An 18756-nucleotide genomic window follows, 5' to 3' on the forward strand; every position below is an offset into this window, starting at 1 on the left:
TAAAAGAAAAGTGAGAACACTCTGTAATTCTCACCTGTCCATCATTTTAACACGTTGCATACGGATCACGAGAATCTTCACAAGGGATTTAAACCTCGCCGTACGCAACGTGTTAAGTATTGTATATTCTGAACAACAAATTTCTTTAAAAGTTTTTTCTCTTCAGTCCCAAGTTAGTGCCTCCAAATACTTTTGTTTCCTGTGGTCAGCTCTTCCTCATTGGCAGTGACAATGGCAGACCACCTGTCTATAGCTAAGCCCCTGCCTTGCACGGCGGCCTGGCTTGGTGCTTTAGAACTTCTCTTTCCAGGGTCTCCACTTTCTACCATTCTCTCGGTTCCTTCTCCAAAGCATTTCAACATATTCAAGACTTACACCTTTAGGAACCAGACACCTGGCTATCTCCCATGTCATACCGCTCCTTCCCAGCCTGACTTTCAAACCTTTCTCCAGCCCTGCTTCCCAGTCCCTTCTCCGCCAACTGTGGTCTTGCTTCTGTGACCACCACTCAGCTGAAACCACTCCCACTAGAGTCACAAAAGGCTTCCTGGTGGTTAAATCCAAATGTTCTCCTCAGGCTTCATGTACTTGACCTTCCAACACCCATCTTGACTGGCTTCTTTCTCTCCTCTTTTCTGTAACTCTGGAGCCTCCCAGATTTCTGCCTGCCCCCACCTCCTCCTTCTCAAGCTTCTTATCGAGCACGTCCCCTCTTCTCATCATGCCTGTTTCTATTCCTCCAGTTCCATCCTATGCCCTCGTCTCTCCTCGTCTCCTCTTTTCTCTCTCACTGCACAGCCTTGTGAATCTTGTCCGTTCCCATGGCTTTATTTGCCACTTACACCCACACCGTTTACCCCCAAATCTCTGCGCCCGGCCCCGTCTCCCTCATGAACTGCAGACAGCCCCCATCCCACCGCAGGTGAACGTGTGCACTTAGACGTGTCATGGACGTCTGGAAATCCACAGACCCCTCGCACCCCATGCTCATCATTTCAGTGGAGGAGTCGTAGCGGCTTCCCACGTCTTCTGCCAGTGAGCCCTCTGGTCATCAGAGGGAGCTACAGCCCCACTGCTCGTCCGCGCGCTCCATCCAGGCCACCCTGCTGGCTTGCCTGCACTTCTGCAGCCTCCTGCCTTGTCCACGCGCCAGGCCACAAAGGGAGAAATCTGACCATGTCAGTCCTGCGTTCCTGCCTTGAGTGTCTCGTCACTCCGCAGCCTGGTTACGTGCCTCCTCTGTCATCTGGCTCCTGCTCGTCTCTGTGGCCCCTTTCTTCGACCCCACCATCCCTTGTACATTTGTTCTCTCAGGAAACACTCCTTTCCTTGCTCACTAACTCCTTCCATCCTTCATGTGTCTGCTCGCCCTTACTGTTTCAGGAAGCCCTCTCCGACCTGCTGAAAACTGGATAATTGCTGGCTCCTTATATGGACCCCCAGCAGTAACCACACACGTGGCATTATGCTGGCCCATAATTCCTCACCTCGCCGTCTGGACTGTGAGCCGAGACATGACTTCTTTCACTGTGTTGTCTTCAGCCCTGAGCCCATGTACAGTACGTTAGTCATTATTAAACATGAGAGGGTGGGCACAGCGCTGCTGCCCTTGGGCTTTCGGTGGTCCTGGAAGCCAGCTAGAGAGTGCACATTTATGTGGGTCGCGTGGGGCTCTAAAGGTGCACAGCCCTGGAGCTGTCAAGTGGGAAGTTCAAACCTTGAAATAAGTAGGTCTCCTAAGGAACTACTTTGCAAATATAATTCAAAAGGAACTGATTTCTCTACTTATAGGCTTTTAAAAATGCTTATTATAAAATACTTTTAGGAAAATAAACTACAGAGAATTACTCATAAAAGCTTATTGCTATATAACCAGTGTTTTCACCAGTTAAAATGGCTTTCTTTTTTAAACTAATATTGTCTAATAAATAGCAAGTTTTTTTTTTCAATTCATGAGAGTTTAATGGACATTTCATGGGGAAACCGGAAGCACCACAGTATGAGACAGCCTTGCTCATCACCCACTAGCCAGTCCTGGTTCCCACACAAGAGCTGGCACGTCTTACCGGCGCCTGACTTTCAACGGAAGACCCAGTGGGGTCTTTATTCTCACTAGTTCCCACTGGGACTCCAAGGAAGAGAAAATGGGTATAGATTGGTTATGAGAGATGGGAAGGGGTCAGTGATTGAGTCATGGTGGGGCTCTGGCAACTTGAGGACACACCGTGTCTGAAAAATACGGGTACACTAATTTATTTCTTCTGTAATATTTTCACTGCAGAGGTTACGTCTTATATGACGTAGTATCTCAATACTCTAATGCAATGAAATAATTGCACAGTATACCTTTTTCTGAATTACTCATTTATTCTTTGTAGATTATATTCAGGTTTCTATTCATTCAATTCAGTTGGTCAATTGAATTATAACATATGATGTCAGCTGATCCACGCTGCAGTAACTGCTTGTTTTCTCACGATAGACTCCAAATCAATATCTTCCGGTGTCTTCTTTGGTCATGGCAGTTACATTTCAGTGAGGGCTACCATCCCTGGTCTACTCCAGATCTCCTGTTGGTGCCAGGCAGTGCCTGGCCTGCCCTGGGGCTCTGCCGGTTTTCAAGTCTTTGAATTGAATTATTGCTTGTTCTGCTATGATGCTGACTTCCTCGTTAGTTCATGCTTCACCCAGGAGATATCCCCATGTTATTTATCCTTCATCCTCCTTTTGAAAATATCATAGCAAGGAATTCATTTAATTTTTTTCAGCTGTCTTCTTTTTTTTTGTCTGTAATTTAATGCAACATTTCTTAGAGTCTGTTCCATCTCCTTCACTGATTTTCGTAATGCCTTTTAATTACCTTTAAAAATTATTTCACAGCTTTTAATGTTTAGTAATTCATGCTACCATCCAAGAGGCCACTCCAGTCTCTTGATCGTTCAGGTTTCTGTGGGTATTGATCCTGGATCACAAAATGATGCTAGAATTGGAGATACATCAGTAGGTCAAAGCTTTGCATCTATTAGGTTGGTGCAAAAGGAATTGCAGTTTCAAAGGTTAAAAATAATTGCAAAAACCACAATTCCTTTTGCACAAACCTAGTAAGAGCAGGCTTACTGGTGAAAGCAATTCTGTGGGCTCATTTCTGTTCTTCAGAGAAAGAAGTGTGATTCTAAACCTCACGTCATCATGTTATAGAGAACCTCTTGTGATGTTGGGGAAGAAGGGAAATAAAATGGCCAAGTCCTTAGTTTCTCATGTTGTAATGGATACACTGTACATATTATAAAGGATACACTGTACATTTCTGTATCCCTGCCCCATAGTATTTGGAGTCAGCAGCATATGGTAATGCATTACCATCAATCCATCCATCAGCATTTATCGATTATCCTTTTCATGAAAAGAATTACACTATTGAGGATGCAGAGAATTCAAGGCAGCTGATGTTTAAGATACATGTAACGTTTCGTGTAACTCACCCTGAAGCACAGCACAAGGAAAGATGTTGCAGGGCAAAGAACGGAGTGACTGTTAATATGTGCTAAGATACAGCGGGAATTAAGACACAGATAGCAAAAAGCACTGTGGAAGACTTTCCAGAATAAACTTGTTTTTTTCTGTAAAACACTGACGGTAGCATATGGTATCAATTTAAGGGAATAACTGATTTTAAAAAGAATAAAGCAAAGTAACTCAATAATTACTGAAAGGGCTACAGTGGGGTGGATTAAATATAACTCATGAGCCTGGTTGATCTTTGATATATCACAGACCAGTAATTAGAAGTTGCCCAAGATTAATGAGAAGGATCACAGATTGCTTAGGTACTAATTTGTTTCCCTGCACATGTGGTCTAATGTGTCACATCAACATGCACTCTTTCTTGTTTCCAGCACGCACTCCTGGCTGTAAAGTTTATACTTGCGTTTGCCATACCCGATAAACCACGGCACATCCAGATGAAACTGGCCAGATTGGAATTTGAGTCTTTGGAAGCACTGAAGCAGCAGGTAAGGGCAGCTGTCCTGAAAGTACATGTATTTCTTTATCAAATGCCAGATGTAATGCAGAGGATTCACTACTAACCTGTCCTTCAGCCTTAAAGTGAGCAGTTTAAATAAATACAGAAGACTCCCGTTGAGGATAACAAAACCAAAATCCTAATAATATGAGCAACACATAGGTTTAAAGAACTAAACGAAGGAAAATAAAAGTATTCAAGCAATGTTAAATGAAGACTAGAGCTGGCATTCAGCAAAAGAATAAGACAGAGATTTCCAACAGTCACTGGGGCCGCTCCCCACAGTGTCCAAGTGTGCCTTCTGCAGCAGCACTAAGCAAGGAGACGTGAGTAAATAGAACGCTGAGTATCTTGCAGAGAGCGAGAGAGAATAAGAAAGTGTGAGCAGAAGCAGCAGAAATGCCACAAAAGTAGAAACCTCGTCTCAATGACTTCCACATTTCACAAGAGAGACAGGGAGAGAGAAAGAGAGAGGATAAAATGCCATGCTGGAATTCACCATTTTGGTGATTTTCCACCTGTAGGAGATGAGAGTGGGGAGACAGAGGATTCCTAGCTGCCCAGCGCAGGGTGTCTCAGGTGATACACAGGAATGTAACCAATGAGAAAATCAACAAGGCAGTGTCATCTGAGGGGAGTAGCTCTGGGCCCAGGATCTCTCTGACCCACACAGCCCTTTTGTCTTTTGTTTGGGGAGCTGGGAGGAAACATGTGAGGAGAACCCACCCAAGCTGAGCCCCTGACAGAAGCGAGGACTCCAAAGCCAGTGCACCTGGTGGGGAAACCCCACATTGGAGCAGAACGCACCCTGATTGGGTGGAGTGACCCCAGAATAAGATGAGTGGCGAGAGTACAGAGCAGGGGGAGAACTCCAGTCTGCCAGCCAGGTCTGCGCTCATGGCTGTCATAGATGGTGAGAGGACTAAATGCCCTGTGCTTCCTGGGGGTGGGGCAGGCCACGTGGACCAGCCGGTGTGTTTGCATCTTAAATCCAAAGCCAGCATCAAGCACCAGAAGCCCTCACAGTAGTGTCAGAGACCAGGGTCACCACGGACCCCGAGCCTTGTTCTAGAGATGCTAAGCAGTGCGGTCATAGGTGAGGAAGACGCAGAGTTCCAGGCACCCAGAAGAGGCAGCTTTAGCATTACGTGGAGACTAGCAGATTAAATATCTGAAAATCACGACATAAACTATGAGAAACAATAGGAACATTTGGTAAGGAGGCAGGTTACAAAGTTTATCTAAAATCATTTGTTTCCTTTCACAAGAAATAGTAACCCGTTTGAAAATATTATTGAAGAAAAATTCCCGTTTATGGAAGAAGCCAAAATATAAAACCTTTCGGTGGAAACGTATAAAAATAAAATGGATAATCTACATGACGAATATTTTCAAAACTCTACTTGCTTTAGAGATTCAGTTTTGTGAAAATGTAACGCCAATTCAAATATCCAGTAGAAATAAACATTTGAGAATAGCAAGGAAACTTCTGAAAAAGAAGAAAAATGAGGCCTCTAGCTCTGCCAGATATTGAAATGTATTCTGAATAATACAGTAGTTAAAGTAATTAAATCCATTTTGAATTAGGGAAGAAATAGATCAGTGGAATAGAGCAGAGAGTTCATAAATCGGCCCAAATAAAAGTGGGACTTTAGTTTATGGTAAAAGTGAAAATTTGTCAGTGGAAGAAAGGGATTGACGGCAAGCAGTTCTTTGGGAAAATTATTACTTTATCCTACCTCATTCCTATGCATCTCTTGTCCCCCATCCCCTGCAAAATTCAGATGGTTGAGAGATTTAAATGTAAAATACTCAAGCCATAAAAGCTCTGTAAAAGAACCTGAGTACATCTTACAGTGGAAAATGCCTTCTGAATCAGGACCCAAATTCCAAAAATTATAAAGGAAAATATCAATAAGGTAAGATACAAGAACAATTTGAAACTTCTATGACAAAAAAAAGAAAAAGAAAACTCAAAAGATAAATTGGGGAAATGCTTGCAATGTATGAGAAATGGTTAATATATTTAATTTCATTTTTTCTCTATAAATCCATTAAAAAGACAATCTGATAATCAAAGAATAACTTATGAAGAGATGCTCAACCTCAGTCAAAATTAAGGAAATGTAAATTCAAGCAGCCGTGACGTATCATATTCTACCCATTGTATTGGCAAATGTTCGTTGATAACCTGCCCTCACTGGGTGTAGGGAAGTCAGCTCTCTCTCATATACTCTTGACAGAAGTGTAAATTGGTTCAGCCTTTCCAGAATGCCATTGAAACAAAATTTAAATTACCCTCCAAACAAAATGACTCTTGCCAGGGTAATGGATGTGTCTGTAAAGTGTACCAAAGTATAGCCGTTGAAACGTTTTTATTAGCGAAAACCTGGAGACAACTGAATTCCTCAGTAGGAGGTTGGTTAAACAACTTATGGTATGATATAGTTCCTCAGACCCTTACATGATAACACTCTCTGAACCGGCGTTTTTACAAAGGTCTCTCTGCTCGTGTGTGTGTGTGTGTGTGGGGGGGCTCTGAAGTGGAAAAAGCAAGATGCAGAACAATATGATACCTTTTGAGTCAAATTTTAATGAAGGAGGGGAGAGAAAAGAGAGGGATGGATGCTGATATGTGCATTGGTTTTTCTTGGAAGGACTTTTAGGACATTCTGAACGGTAGTTACCTCTGAGGAGAAGGATTAGGATTTCTTTTTCACGTACAGTTTGAATTATCTGACCATGCACTTGTATTGCTTTTTTAAGGTCAACAGGAATTCTTTGGGAAGCGGATTATTTGCCATTTGCTGTCTATATACTTTTCTGCAGGTCCAACACTAATATAAGTGAATAAGGGATACTGCCCTCCCTTGTGTCGGTGGTTTGAATAACTCCTTCCCTTCCCTGACGCCGTTTTCAGACTCACTGGGCACAGCCTTCACAGTCTTCCTCCTTCTTCCTCCTTCTCTTTACAAACATTCATATGGTTTTCTTTTAGAAAAAACTCAAGTTTTACTCTAAAGATTTCATCTGTTTATTTTCATTCCATATGTATTGTACACATAAAGTCTGAGGCCATGAGTCAAGTGGGGACCCAAGATGCCATATGAGGCCAAGTGGAACTTGCTTGTAAACTCCTCAGTAAAGCTCGGGGAAGGTGAGAGTGAGACCTAGACGTGGACAGGCCTGCAGGCTATTAACCTGGTACCCCGTTCAGTATTTTAAAGGATTTGCTCAGCTTGCTTTTAAGGGAGGGGCTGCGACCACATGGGTGAAGGGCAGAGAAGTAGGATGAACCAGGAGAGGTAGGCAGAACGCTGCCCCTCCACAGAGCAGCTCTCCTTAGACGTGGCAAGGGGCAGTGGGCACAGCGCTACAGGCCTCAGTGTTCAGATCCTCACCTGACACGTGTCCTTACACGGATCTGCTTAATGGCCCGAGGATGCCCACGGGTCCCACCGGTCCCTCCTGCTGTCCATGGCCACCTCTCCTTTCACTGTTGTCCTTCTCCCAGTTTGCAGAAGAAGAGCACACCTCTCTCCATCGTGAACCCTACCATGTGCCTTGTCCCCAGGGTAATAACCTCCCAGGTGACAGAGAACCTTTCAAAATGGAGGTGTCAGGATAAGCTGCGTTTGATAAAGGCGCCCCAGTTTCCCGCCCATCAAAACCAAAGCATCTTAAGAGATGCATTTCCAAAATGTATGCAAAAGTTTGTCTAATAATTGTTTATCAAAATGTATATTATATTTATATAATTTTGTATCATTTAGGCACCAATAATAATTGTAATAAGCAGTCTGGAAGACTGGTCACAGGAAATTTTTAAACTTTTAAATTTCCACTTATGAACATATCGTAGTATGAGAGAAAGATTGATACTTTCAAGGGAAAAAAAGTTTTATTATGATAAATTTCTTTGGGAGAAGCAGAAAGAAAATATGACTTCAAAGAGGGGAAATGGAAAGATATAAAATCGTTACCATTAATTAAGAGCCTATTCATGTATTTTTTTAAATGGATGATGGTAGATAACACATCACTACGATATGTATTACACTCTCTTGGATATCTTTAAGAGTGACCTCATAATTTATTTTTGTGTCATTCTTTACAGTAGGCTAGAAAATATATTTTTGCAATGATTTAGTTTTTGGTGAAAAATTTAAATGTCAACTTAAAATTGTATGGGAGGGCACATAGCATCCAAAAATTATAGGGGGTACGTAGCCAAAAATGTTTAAATTGTACAGCATTGTCTTTGGAAGACTTTTTCTCCATTGATTATATTTCTAGTAAAGATTTAGAGATTGGGGTGGGCAGCTCCCTGGCCGGTGTGTACACACCTTAACACAGGTCAAGACTTCGTGTTAGGAAAGCTCTCCTCTCACTCAGAATTTCATGTTGTCATGTCTTTGTCTAAAAGCAAAGCGTCTTTATTGATGTTGGATGTTATTGACATGTCTCATGTGACTAAATACATTTACCTAAAGTCCTGCCGCAGAGCTGTTACGTTTGCTGTGGGAGGACACACAGACATTAGTCTTTACTGCTGTGTGTTTGACGAAATGCCCTCTCCAGTCATGTCAGCTCCTGGATTCCCGTAACTTCAGATACGCCCTACCTGACAGTGGAGCGAAGCCCTCATGTAAAGGCGAGGTTTATTTACACTCATCTTCCTTGAGACATGAGACGCCGACCAAAATTCTATCTCACATTCTTTAAAACGAAGGGAAAAAAAATCTAAAAGATTTTAAGTCTCTCTGGGCTTTTCTCTCCTGAGGACATAGATGCGATTCTCTGATTAACGTCACCTTTTAAGAAAAATGTAATTTTGCTGCTGAGTTTGCTGTTAAGGTTCTGGAGGGACAGAGATGTCTAACAGGTCTGGACAGGATGTTTATCAACTGCCTTCCAACAGGACGTCCCTAGCTTGCACTAAGGGTGACCTTCAATTAGTGCGTGTGTGGCTCAGATGTCTCCCAGCCATTAAGTGGGCAGGAGGCTGTGTTAAGTCAGGGTTTCATAGGGCCTTGACTGCAAACCAAGGAAGAGTGGTCCTCCCTCCATGACTTTTTGTTGAAATTACAACTGGAGAATACAAGGTTCAGGGCAAAAGCTGGGCATGACACCCTGTTGCAGTTTCTCCTCTCTTCTCTCTCCCTTGCTGGCCCAAGGCTTCGTTGCGTGGTGGGCACTGCTGTGTGGGTCCAAGTTTATGCGGCTGTCAGTCAGAGACAAAGATTCACATCATATTTCCTCACTGTCCAGAGGTCCTAAAAAGTCCAGAAGGTTCTAGATATGAAAGGTCACCTGCTTTGTGCTTTTCAGAAACTCATAAATTATCTGGTGTGTCTTCAGTTTACTTGCTGAACTATTGACATTTCTAGGATGTAGAATTTTTCTTATTTTTATTTAACCTGACATTTAACTAGGTGCTGTGTAAATAAGTGGAGCCTCAACTCACTGGGCTATTTTCATGTATCAAAGGCAGAGAGAGCTTCTGCCATGCCCTCTGATCCGTTGGTGGGCCCCAGATCCAAAATGGAAACATTGAAAACCTATTTAAGAATAAATGTCACTAATTCCTACCCTGTTCCCAGACTCACTGTTAAGTGACCAGGAATTGACAGTCAGCTTGTCAGTAGGAATTATTCCTTATGAATAACTCGTATATAATGTTTCATTTAGATTTGCTACTTTTCAACTCAATTCCCATTTTATGGACAGATCACGATTGAGAAGTTTAAGTCATCGGAGTTCTTAAGTTGGACGATACATCTTGAACGTAGAGCTTTTGAAAAATACATGTGCTTAGGCCCCAAACCCTGCAGTTTCTTCTTCCCTAGATCTAAGGGAGGGCCCAGGCCCTACATTTACAAAACCCTTCCTGTTGCTCCCTGCCCCTCACCCCGAACCTGCAGCCCCAGTAGACATAGATCCCAGGCGGGTGTGGGCAGGTAAGTGCCAAGAACTAGCAAGTTCTGAGCCAAGTTCAGCCACTGGGAATGAGTCACGTAGGCTCTTTGCGCCTCAATTTTTTGTTTTATAAAATAAAGTCTGGGCAACTTGGTCTGTGGGAGGGCTCAGAAATCTACATGTACACCCAGCACTTCTGTGATTCTAGTGCGGGAGCCGGGAGAGCTTGGGGAAGTGCTGTGTGGCTTCCTGTTAGCCCTCTGGGCTCATGGAGGTGGGGCCGCGGAGCATGTGGGGACGGATGAGGAAAGGCACCGAAAGCAGTTCTTCTTTCAGTAGCAGATAGGGAACCATGCGGCGTTTCAAAATATACAGGCAAATTAGGTGTACTTGAAGGTGAGAGGCAGACTGGGAAAATAAAATTGTTTGCTTTGCAAAGGTCATTTTCAAATGATTAGGCTTTAGTTGGTGAGACCTTTACAAGGAATTCTAGACAGTAAATATCATCCTCGTGATGCCCTTTTATCTCTTTTCAAGTTGATGTATTCAACTCTCAGTAATTGTATGATCCACTTAAAAATAGAAAGCAGCCCGTTGACGGGATGGCCTGGACCACAAGGACAGCAACCACATCCCCCGACCGACTCCACTTGGTCAGGCCTCTGAGCAGCCAGCCCTCCCAGGGCCACATCCGCAGAAGCCAGACAGCCAGGTCCAAAGGGAGCCTTTGAGAAAGATAACAGCAGAGGAAACTAGTTGAAAGAACAAGATAAGGACTTTAAAAAGACACCACAATGCTAATTATAGCCCTAAAGGGTCTCAAATCAGATGTGGGAGCTTTGACAGGGCTGGACTGCTGGGCCAGCCTGATCAAGTCATGCTTTTGTTTTCTAGGGTTAAATGTATTTAAACCATTTCCAGCATCTCCCAGGGGCCTCTGAACTGTTCTTTCAGAGGCTTGAGCATTTGTGCTCAAGCTATGGTACATATACAAGCAATTTTAATGGAAAGTTAAAAGTTTCACCCATAGAATGCAGGTGCTGAAATATTTGGTTATTGAATGTAATCACATGTTGATCTGCCACCCGGTAGTTCAGGATGAAAGTTGAATACAGATAAAGAATTTGCTTCTAGGAAAGCCAGGGTAGGCAGTGCCCACGCCTCGTCTTTGGGGACGGGATGGTCCATTTCCTGGGCCCAAGTCAGGTCCCAGACTAGGAAGCTCCAGTAAAAGGTAAACGGAAGTTCCAGGGGCCCCTATGAGCCTGTCTCTCTTTCTCCTGTTCAGGTGGTTTGTGCCACAGCCCTGTGCAGCTTCAGAGTGAGTGACCTGACCTTTCTGTGTCATAGTCTCCCCAACATTCAGATGAGGCAAAGGAAAATGGTGCCTACCATGGAAGGTCAGAGTGAGGCTGGAGTGAGCACAGTTGGAAGCAGGGCGGTGTGGGGCGAGGAGGATGGTGATGGAAGGGGAGGACCCCCCTTATGGTTCGCCTGCAGCACTGGGCGAACCACGAAGGAATTCTTGGGTAAAATGGTACCGTAAAACCAGATTAGATGGTGAGTCACAGTGCCACCTTTGTAGCAGCCCCACCTGTTTTCATGACCCGAACACTGCTGGGCAGTAATAATAACAGAGGGTAGTAGCAGCTGGCATACAGTGGGTGCTCACGTGAGCCAGGCACTGTTCTAAGCCCTCTGCGTGAGCCGAGACCCCTCAGAGCAGGTGTTGGGGTAGGGGCTGTGAGCCAATTGCACATGATTTCTCTCCTCCTCATGAATGATGTCTTTCTCCAAAGACCGTTAATGCTCTAACACGTATTGGCTCCTGGGCGCCTCTTCAGGCCCCCTCTCTTGTCATTTCTTCCTCTTCCTGTTGGGTCTCACAGGACTGCACTGCTCATGGATTCCCAAGCACCCCCGCTGTTTCTTGACTGGGACCACATATGCATCTCCCCTCTGCCATCAGCTTCACAGACCCCACCTCCAGGGGGAGCCTTCCCTCCGTTGTGTGACAGGGACCTGGTGCCCGTTTCTGTGCCATTAGCCCCAGTGCACTTGGCCAGGTGTTGTCTAGCTCCTGTGTCCCCTCACCCAGCACAGGGCCTGATGCCCAGTAACTCTGAATAAATCTGCACTTACTCAAACGGAATTTGTTGACACATACCTGGGTGAGAAGCTCATATATTAAGTAAATGACAAATGATGTCCTTGGACAAAAAAAAAGAAATCTTAAAATAGGTACTCTGGCAAAAATGGAAACAGGTCATATGTCTTTCTGGGATCACTAGGGAAGAAAACGCGTTCTGAGGAATTCTGTGTGAGCACATTATAAGGACCCCACACCTAGCCTTCATAAAGCTCAAATCCTTTTTTCCCCCCCAAAAGACAGCATGGTTGACATCACTAACAAGGGTGGCTCCCAAAAGACTGTGAAATAACCCCAAATCAAACCGGGTAGAATTCTAAAGTAGTTTGTACTTAGCGCAAATTCAGACTCTAGAACAGTCCTCTCCTTACCTCTCATGTGTAGACACTTTTTCTCCTGCATATTCTGTTCTCACTAGAACAAAAAAATGCTTTAAAGTGCACGGAGGCCTCCAGACATTAAAATAAGATGCTTCACTAAAGCTCTAGGAAGCCTCTGATCATTTTTATCTTCCCTGGTAAACAATTTATGTAGTTGCTACTTACCTCATTCCTCTGGTTTTCTCAGAAACATTTAGAATTTATGTATCTTAATTATTCCCCCAGATGTAAGAAACATGGCCAAATCAGAGCCAGATTTATTTGTATTTGTGGAAATTACTGAATAGGCCATGACACCGAGTAAACTTTGGCATTTTCCTGGTCACATGTGAGTAGATCAGAAGCAGTGTGGGCAGCGGGGGAAGTGCAGACCCACCACGCAAAGGGCCTCAGGGCTACTGTGCTCTAGAAAGGCCGCCCTGTGCTCTGGACCCTGTTCACATATGTCATTAAGACGTGTCTGTGTCTGTAAAGGACAAAATTCACCCTATAATAAATTATTCTAGAGATTTCAGAATGCTTAAAACTATATATTTAAGAAGGAAAAAAAAATGATATATTTTGGTGAGATATTAAAAGTTCTAAGAGTTCCAAGCTCAGATTCTATACTAGATTAATAATTACATGGCCTCGAGGGCCGACACATGTACAAGGAGGTCTTCCTTTTCCAGGTAAATTACTGGACTGTTATATATGCATCTATTTATTTTTTCTTTTCTGTCCTTTTTTTTTTTTTAACCAATTTTCTAAGATGTTACAAGACTATATTGTTGGCTTCATCAAGGTCAAAACTATTTGTCTCTGACCACCAGAATAGAAGTGTCTTAGGGGCAGAATCACTCCAGACACAGAATTTATATTTGTTGAATGACTGAGTCAGTAACTAAGTGAACATCAGTAGGGTCCAAGCCTCATTCCTTTGTACCTTTTCTATTACTAAATTCTAGTCCTTTGACTTTGAAATTATCCTCTGTGTTTTATATTTGGGATTTAGGAAACCATTATTGAGTACTTACTGTATCAGGAAACCACAGGCTTTTTATTTTTAACTTTTGTTTTTAATTACTAGTAAATTGCCAAAACAGAAAATCTTTTATTTAATGTAATGAACAGTATTATTTTCCATTGATTTCCAATGCTGCAGAACCTCAGAGATATGATTGAATATTATGTTATCCAATGAATGTAAACCTAAAAGAGATAGGGATGAAAATATAGTGATCAATAGACTGGGAAATTTAGACTTTAAAGTAAAGCCCTAAGAACAGCACATTTATTGATGTGCCGCTATCTCCTAATAATAGAATGCAGAAAGCAAGAAATGTTTGGATTTTTTAAAACACTGCCTAATTAAAGGAAAATAATTTCTTTGCATTTGTTAAATAAAGGCTCTAAGAACACATATAGTAAATTATACTGAATTCACATATAATTAAAATACTGATATTCAAAATTAAAATACAGATATTAAAATTCAGCACCAAATATTGAATACATTCTATGATCAAGGCAAAAAAATATATATAAATTATCAGAAATTCCTTGCATCATATAATTGTCAAGTGTTAGAGAGTTAAAAAAATTCTTGATCCTATCCCAAACCCTGAGTTAATAGATTAAGGAAAGGGTCATTCACTGTGGTTGTCAGCTTCCAAGATGGTCCCCAGTGATCCCTGCCTCCTAGTATTTACACCCTTGTAGAGTCCCACCCATCTTATATCTTGGTTCTTCTCTGTGACCAATAGAATACCGCAGAAATGTTGCTATGTCTCCTCTGAGGCTAGGTCATAAAAAACCATATGGTTTCTTCCTTCTTCTCTCTCTTGGATCACTTGTTCTTGGGAAGCTGGCTGCCATGTTGTGAGGACACTCAGTGTTGGAGGAGGTCATCAAGAGAACATGACTTCTGAGCTGGACCCTGTCCTTGGAATGTACTTTTCTGCCCACCTTTCTCACAGTGAGACCGGTTTCAAGGATGTTACCTTGAGAGAGTAATATGGTTGAGACCATCTGGACTGTGTACATGACTGAGTCCTGTTAAGGCCTCTGTCTATAAACGTCTAAGATCCTGGTGGGCCAGTACAGAGACCTTGTAGTACAGAGATCTTGCAGCCTCCCAAGACAAGCCTTGAATGTAAGTTCCCTTGCTGATTAAACTGCCACCTACCAATCTAAAATGGTCGGCCTCTTTCTTCAGTCTCTCCTTGTCCTTCGTGTATGGGGTCCACTTCCAAATTTCACCCAGGCAACTCCCACAGTTGCGCACCAATACTCAAGTAGCCAGTGGAAAGGCCCACGTGACTAGGAGCATTACCTGCTGCCAACTGCCATGTGAGTGAACCATCTTGGAAGAAGAGTCTCTAGTCCCAGGTTGGTAAACTGTTTGGTGAAGAGTGAGGTAAATATGTGAGGCATGTGGGCTATACAGTTTCTATCAAAACTACTCGTTTCTGCTGTTGTAGTACAAAAGCAGTCATAGATAATATGTAAATGAAAGAGAGAGGCTCTGTTTCAATAAAACTTTATTCATATAAACAAGCAGTGGGCCAGAGTTGGCCTATGAACAGTAGTTGGTGAACCCCTCCTTTAGCCTCATTCAAGCCTTCAGGTGGCTGTGGCCCTGCCTGCATCCTCAGCCAGAGCCACCAGCTGCTTCCAAGTTCCTGACCCTCAGAAAGCGTGAGATAATAAATGCTTGTTGTTTAACCCACTAAATTTGGGGGTACTTTGTTACACAATAATAGATAATTAATGCACGAATAATCCAGAAAAGGAGACTGTGACAGATGAACTAAGTTTGGCTGAGTTGATAATTGTTGAAGCCAGGTGATGGGTAGATACATGGGGATTCATTATATTAGTCTCGCTACTGTTGTGTAACAACAAGTTAAAAGGAAAAAGAAACTGTTAAATGATTTGTCTAAAATCAGACCATCAATAAATCACAAAGCCCAGGCCTCATACCAGGTCTCTGGCTCTGAAGTCTTGTGTTCTCTGGGCTACCTCTTCCTGCACGCATAGCAACCAGTGAAGATTTAGCTGTCTGCCTGTTCTCCCCTCAGTTCTTCCCCATCTTAGTGCCTCCAACAATGTCCAGGAAAGTTCTTTGGACTTTGATACCATTGCTGTTGTTGAGCCATCCTGGAGACCTTTCTACTTTGTTATACCTCTTTCTACTGCCGACTGTAAAATTAGTCACCCTGAGAGATAGAGCCTTGCTCAAAGATCTGCAAGGTCCTAGCTCAGTGTGTCCTGGAATATCATATGCTTACTATTTACATTCTTTGCTGTCCACAGAGCACTAGCAAATCCATTATCTTAATTAATCCTCACCCAGCCTATAAGGATAGGCCTGGCAAGTTGCATTCCAGCATTTTATAGAGGAGGAAACAGAGACTCAGGAAGTTTATATGGTCAGACAAATAAAATGTAGCTGGGCCTGGAATCTGGCTCCTGGTTCAGCATTCTTTCTTCCTCCCTGTACTACCTCTCTAATGCGTAAGGAGAAACGGGTGAAATTTGGTATTAAATAAAATCAATTCACGATGTGAAAGTACCTAGCACAGTGATTGGCACATAGTAGGTTCTAAAAACTGTGAGTGTACCTTCTCTTTAAAATCCCTTTTAAGTTAGAAAAAACCCTGAAAGGGTTTTAATTGGCAATATAAATAACTTGTTGATAGTTGGGTACATGAAATGGATACTTGAAACAACTTGGCTCGTATATAGTATCAGATGAGTAGTAGACTTATTGGCGTTAGCACTTTGTGAGGTATATAAATGTCTAATCACTGTGTTGTTTTGCGTACCTCAAACTAAGAGTAAAAAAAAAAAAAAGAAAGAAAAAGAAACAACTTGGCCCGTCATCCATTGCACTGACTGCATGTACTCACCTCCTCAGAGCGGTTGATGAGTCGGATTCAGAGAATGGACCTGGGTTATTCTGCTCCTGTAGTTTCCCAGGATAACCATGAAATGAGATTTAGTGTTGTATTTTGGACATTCATGCTTTCTGTACTTTTAACCAGATATCCTTGGTGATGCCATTTACAAAAGAGGTAACACATAGACAGGTGAAGAAAGTGGTGGGAGAGCAAAGAGCAGAATACCAGATCTGATAAAATGCCAGTGGGTCATGAGATTCAGTTCAAAGCACATCACCTTCTCTTTCCTTTTGCCTTTCAAAAATTTGCTTAATGTCATATTTTCCTATCCTAAACATGTGGCCGGGAGGAAATACATTTTTGCCTTATAAATTTTTGAGTTTTTATTTTTTTTTATTGGTGGCTGTCCTTTTATTAATATATAGAGTCTATAAAGCAGTTATTATCTGCAAGGTAACTATGTTATCAGGGCTATAATCTTAGATTCTTGGCCACCCCCCAAACCAGTTTGGGGGGGGAATTTTATTTGGAAAATAAATGGACCTCAAGATTCTCTTCACTTCTTCATTCCAGTTGCTTAACGCAGTGTTTCTGTGGGTAGATTTGCAGTTTATTTTGTTTGAATTGTCTTGAAAAAATGATAGGCATATTTTTAATTTGCACGTCTGGTTTTAGTCACAGGCATGAGAGAAAATGAACTGCCAAATGTCTGGGAAACACAGCCCCTCTTCTTACACATGTGATAAATATTGTTTTGATTAGAGACAGAATAAATCCAGACTGCTGTTTTTGACTTCCTGGACTAATGGGTTCACTTTGTTTTTAATGTATGTTATAGGAAACCATTTCCAAAAACATCAATCTGGGTTATTTAAACTTTATTCAGGATAGTTGTGCATAAATCATTTCTGTGAAAATGATGTGTGATTAAACAATTACCATTGGAGAAACTCGCTAAGGAATTGTCATTTTTATTCAGTCTTTACCAACACATTGGCCTTGAATGAAGTATTTTGGTTCTCTGAGGATATAAAATGTGCCAGAAGCAGGATGGGTAGTTGGCATGCATTGCGTGTTAAGAGAATGGCTTTTGGAATCAGGTATACATGTCTCAGGAATCCTAGCTTCACTGTTACTATTAAGTAACCCTGCACTGCACAAGTTACCAAACCTCACCAGGCCTCAGTTTCTTCCTCTGTAAAGTGGGCATAGGGACAGGACCAACCACACAGGGTGAGCAAGTAGGCAGGCCCAAGCTGGCAACTCTAAGTCTAGGCTTTTCCGCCGTTTTCCACCATGGAGCAGATGGGTATAAATAACAGAATTATCAGTTGAGTACAATGAAGAACTTCTCGACCATTAGGAGATAAAATACTCCTTTTTAAATACTCCATCCTTGGAAATGGCGGGGTTTCATACTTTATGCTTGGAGATCTTACAGAAGAAAAATAAATACCTGCTTTCGAGACTCACTTGCTTTCTGGCAACGAGCAGTCCCAGCCCTGTGATTCCTTAAAAAGAGTTGTTATCCAGCTGTATTTTAACCCAAACCAGGTCATCTTGGAATGGTAATCAACCAAAAGAAATTTGGATTTCAAATGAATTTCTGGAAATGAAGAGTGGTGTCAGGTCACTGGGCAGTGGCCTTCCTTCAGAAATTACAATGGGACTCTTGTTAGATAGTCTTTAGGCTCACTCCTGAAAGGGTAAGTCTTTGCTCTTCCGGAGGCGGCAGAATTCACTGAGTAGTAGATTTGAAGTAAGTTACAGCATGGAGTTTCTAATAAGAATAACGATATTAGTTCAACATGATCGAACTGAGCTTCTGGTATTCTATAGAATCTTCGTGTATATGGCAGTCGCTATTATCCTTTCTTTTGCCCCCCTCCTTCCCACCCCCCATCTTCATCTCTTCTTTTTTTCTGTTTTCCAAGAAAAGAAAAGGGCTAAGTGCAGAGTGGTCATTCTTTGAATTGTATGTGCCCCCCTTTGAACCTTCATTCTTTGTGCCTGTGTTACTATTTGTGTCCTCATTTTTTTTTTTTTTTTTTTTGCTTCATTTCCTTTTAGCAAATTATCCTACTTTTTCTTCTGTTTATCTTTGCAGATGCTCATGTATTCTGCTGGTTCTATCTCTCAGTCTTCAAAGCACATGGTTTCAATCCCTCTCCCGGGATGGCCGCAGGCTTTGTGGTCTGTTTCTCCACCAGCATTCCTGCTTGGGAAGGCTGCCCTCTCTTCACGGTGGGGGCATGGGGTTGGGGGCCCCAGAGCCCTCCCGTCTCAGCTGTGAGGGGCCCACACTGGCAAGGCGTGCTTGGTGAAGCCCTGCCAGTGCAGCTGCTTCCTGGGAGGGCCTGGGAGACACACAGGCTACTTTCTTGGAACAGCAGGTGAGGT

General features: G+C 42.6%; 1 protein-coding gene across 1 annotated transcript in view; it reads left to right on the forward strand.

The window, feature by feature from the left end:
• Window positions 1-18756, forward strand: part of ANO10 (anoctamin 10) — a 148763-nt gene that overhangs the window by 102937 nt on the left and 27070 nt on the right. Inside the window, exon 12 of the mRNA XM_019724110.2 lies at window positions 3897-4013. Within this exon, the coding sequence (XP_019579669.2) occupies window positions 3897-4013 (117 nt within the window). The remainder of the gene's footprint in view (window positions 1-3896; window positions 4014-18756) is intronic.

Source organism: Rhinolophus sinicus, linkage group LG10, assembly GCF_036562045.2.
Source record: "Rhinolophus sinicus isolate RSC01 linkage group LG10, ASM3656204v1, whole genome shotgun sequence".
Classification (NCBI taxonomy): Eukaryota; Metazoa; Chordata; class Mammalia; order Chiroptera; family Rhinolophidae; genus Rhinolophus; species Rhinolophus sinicus.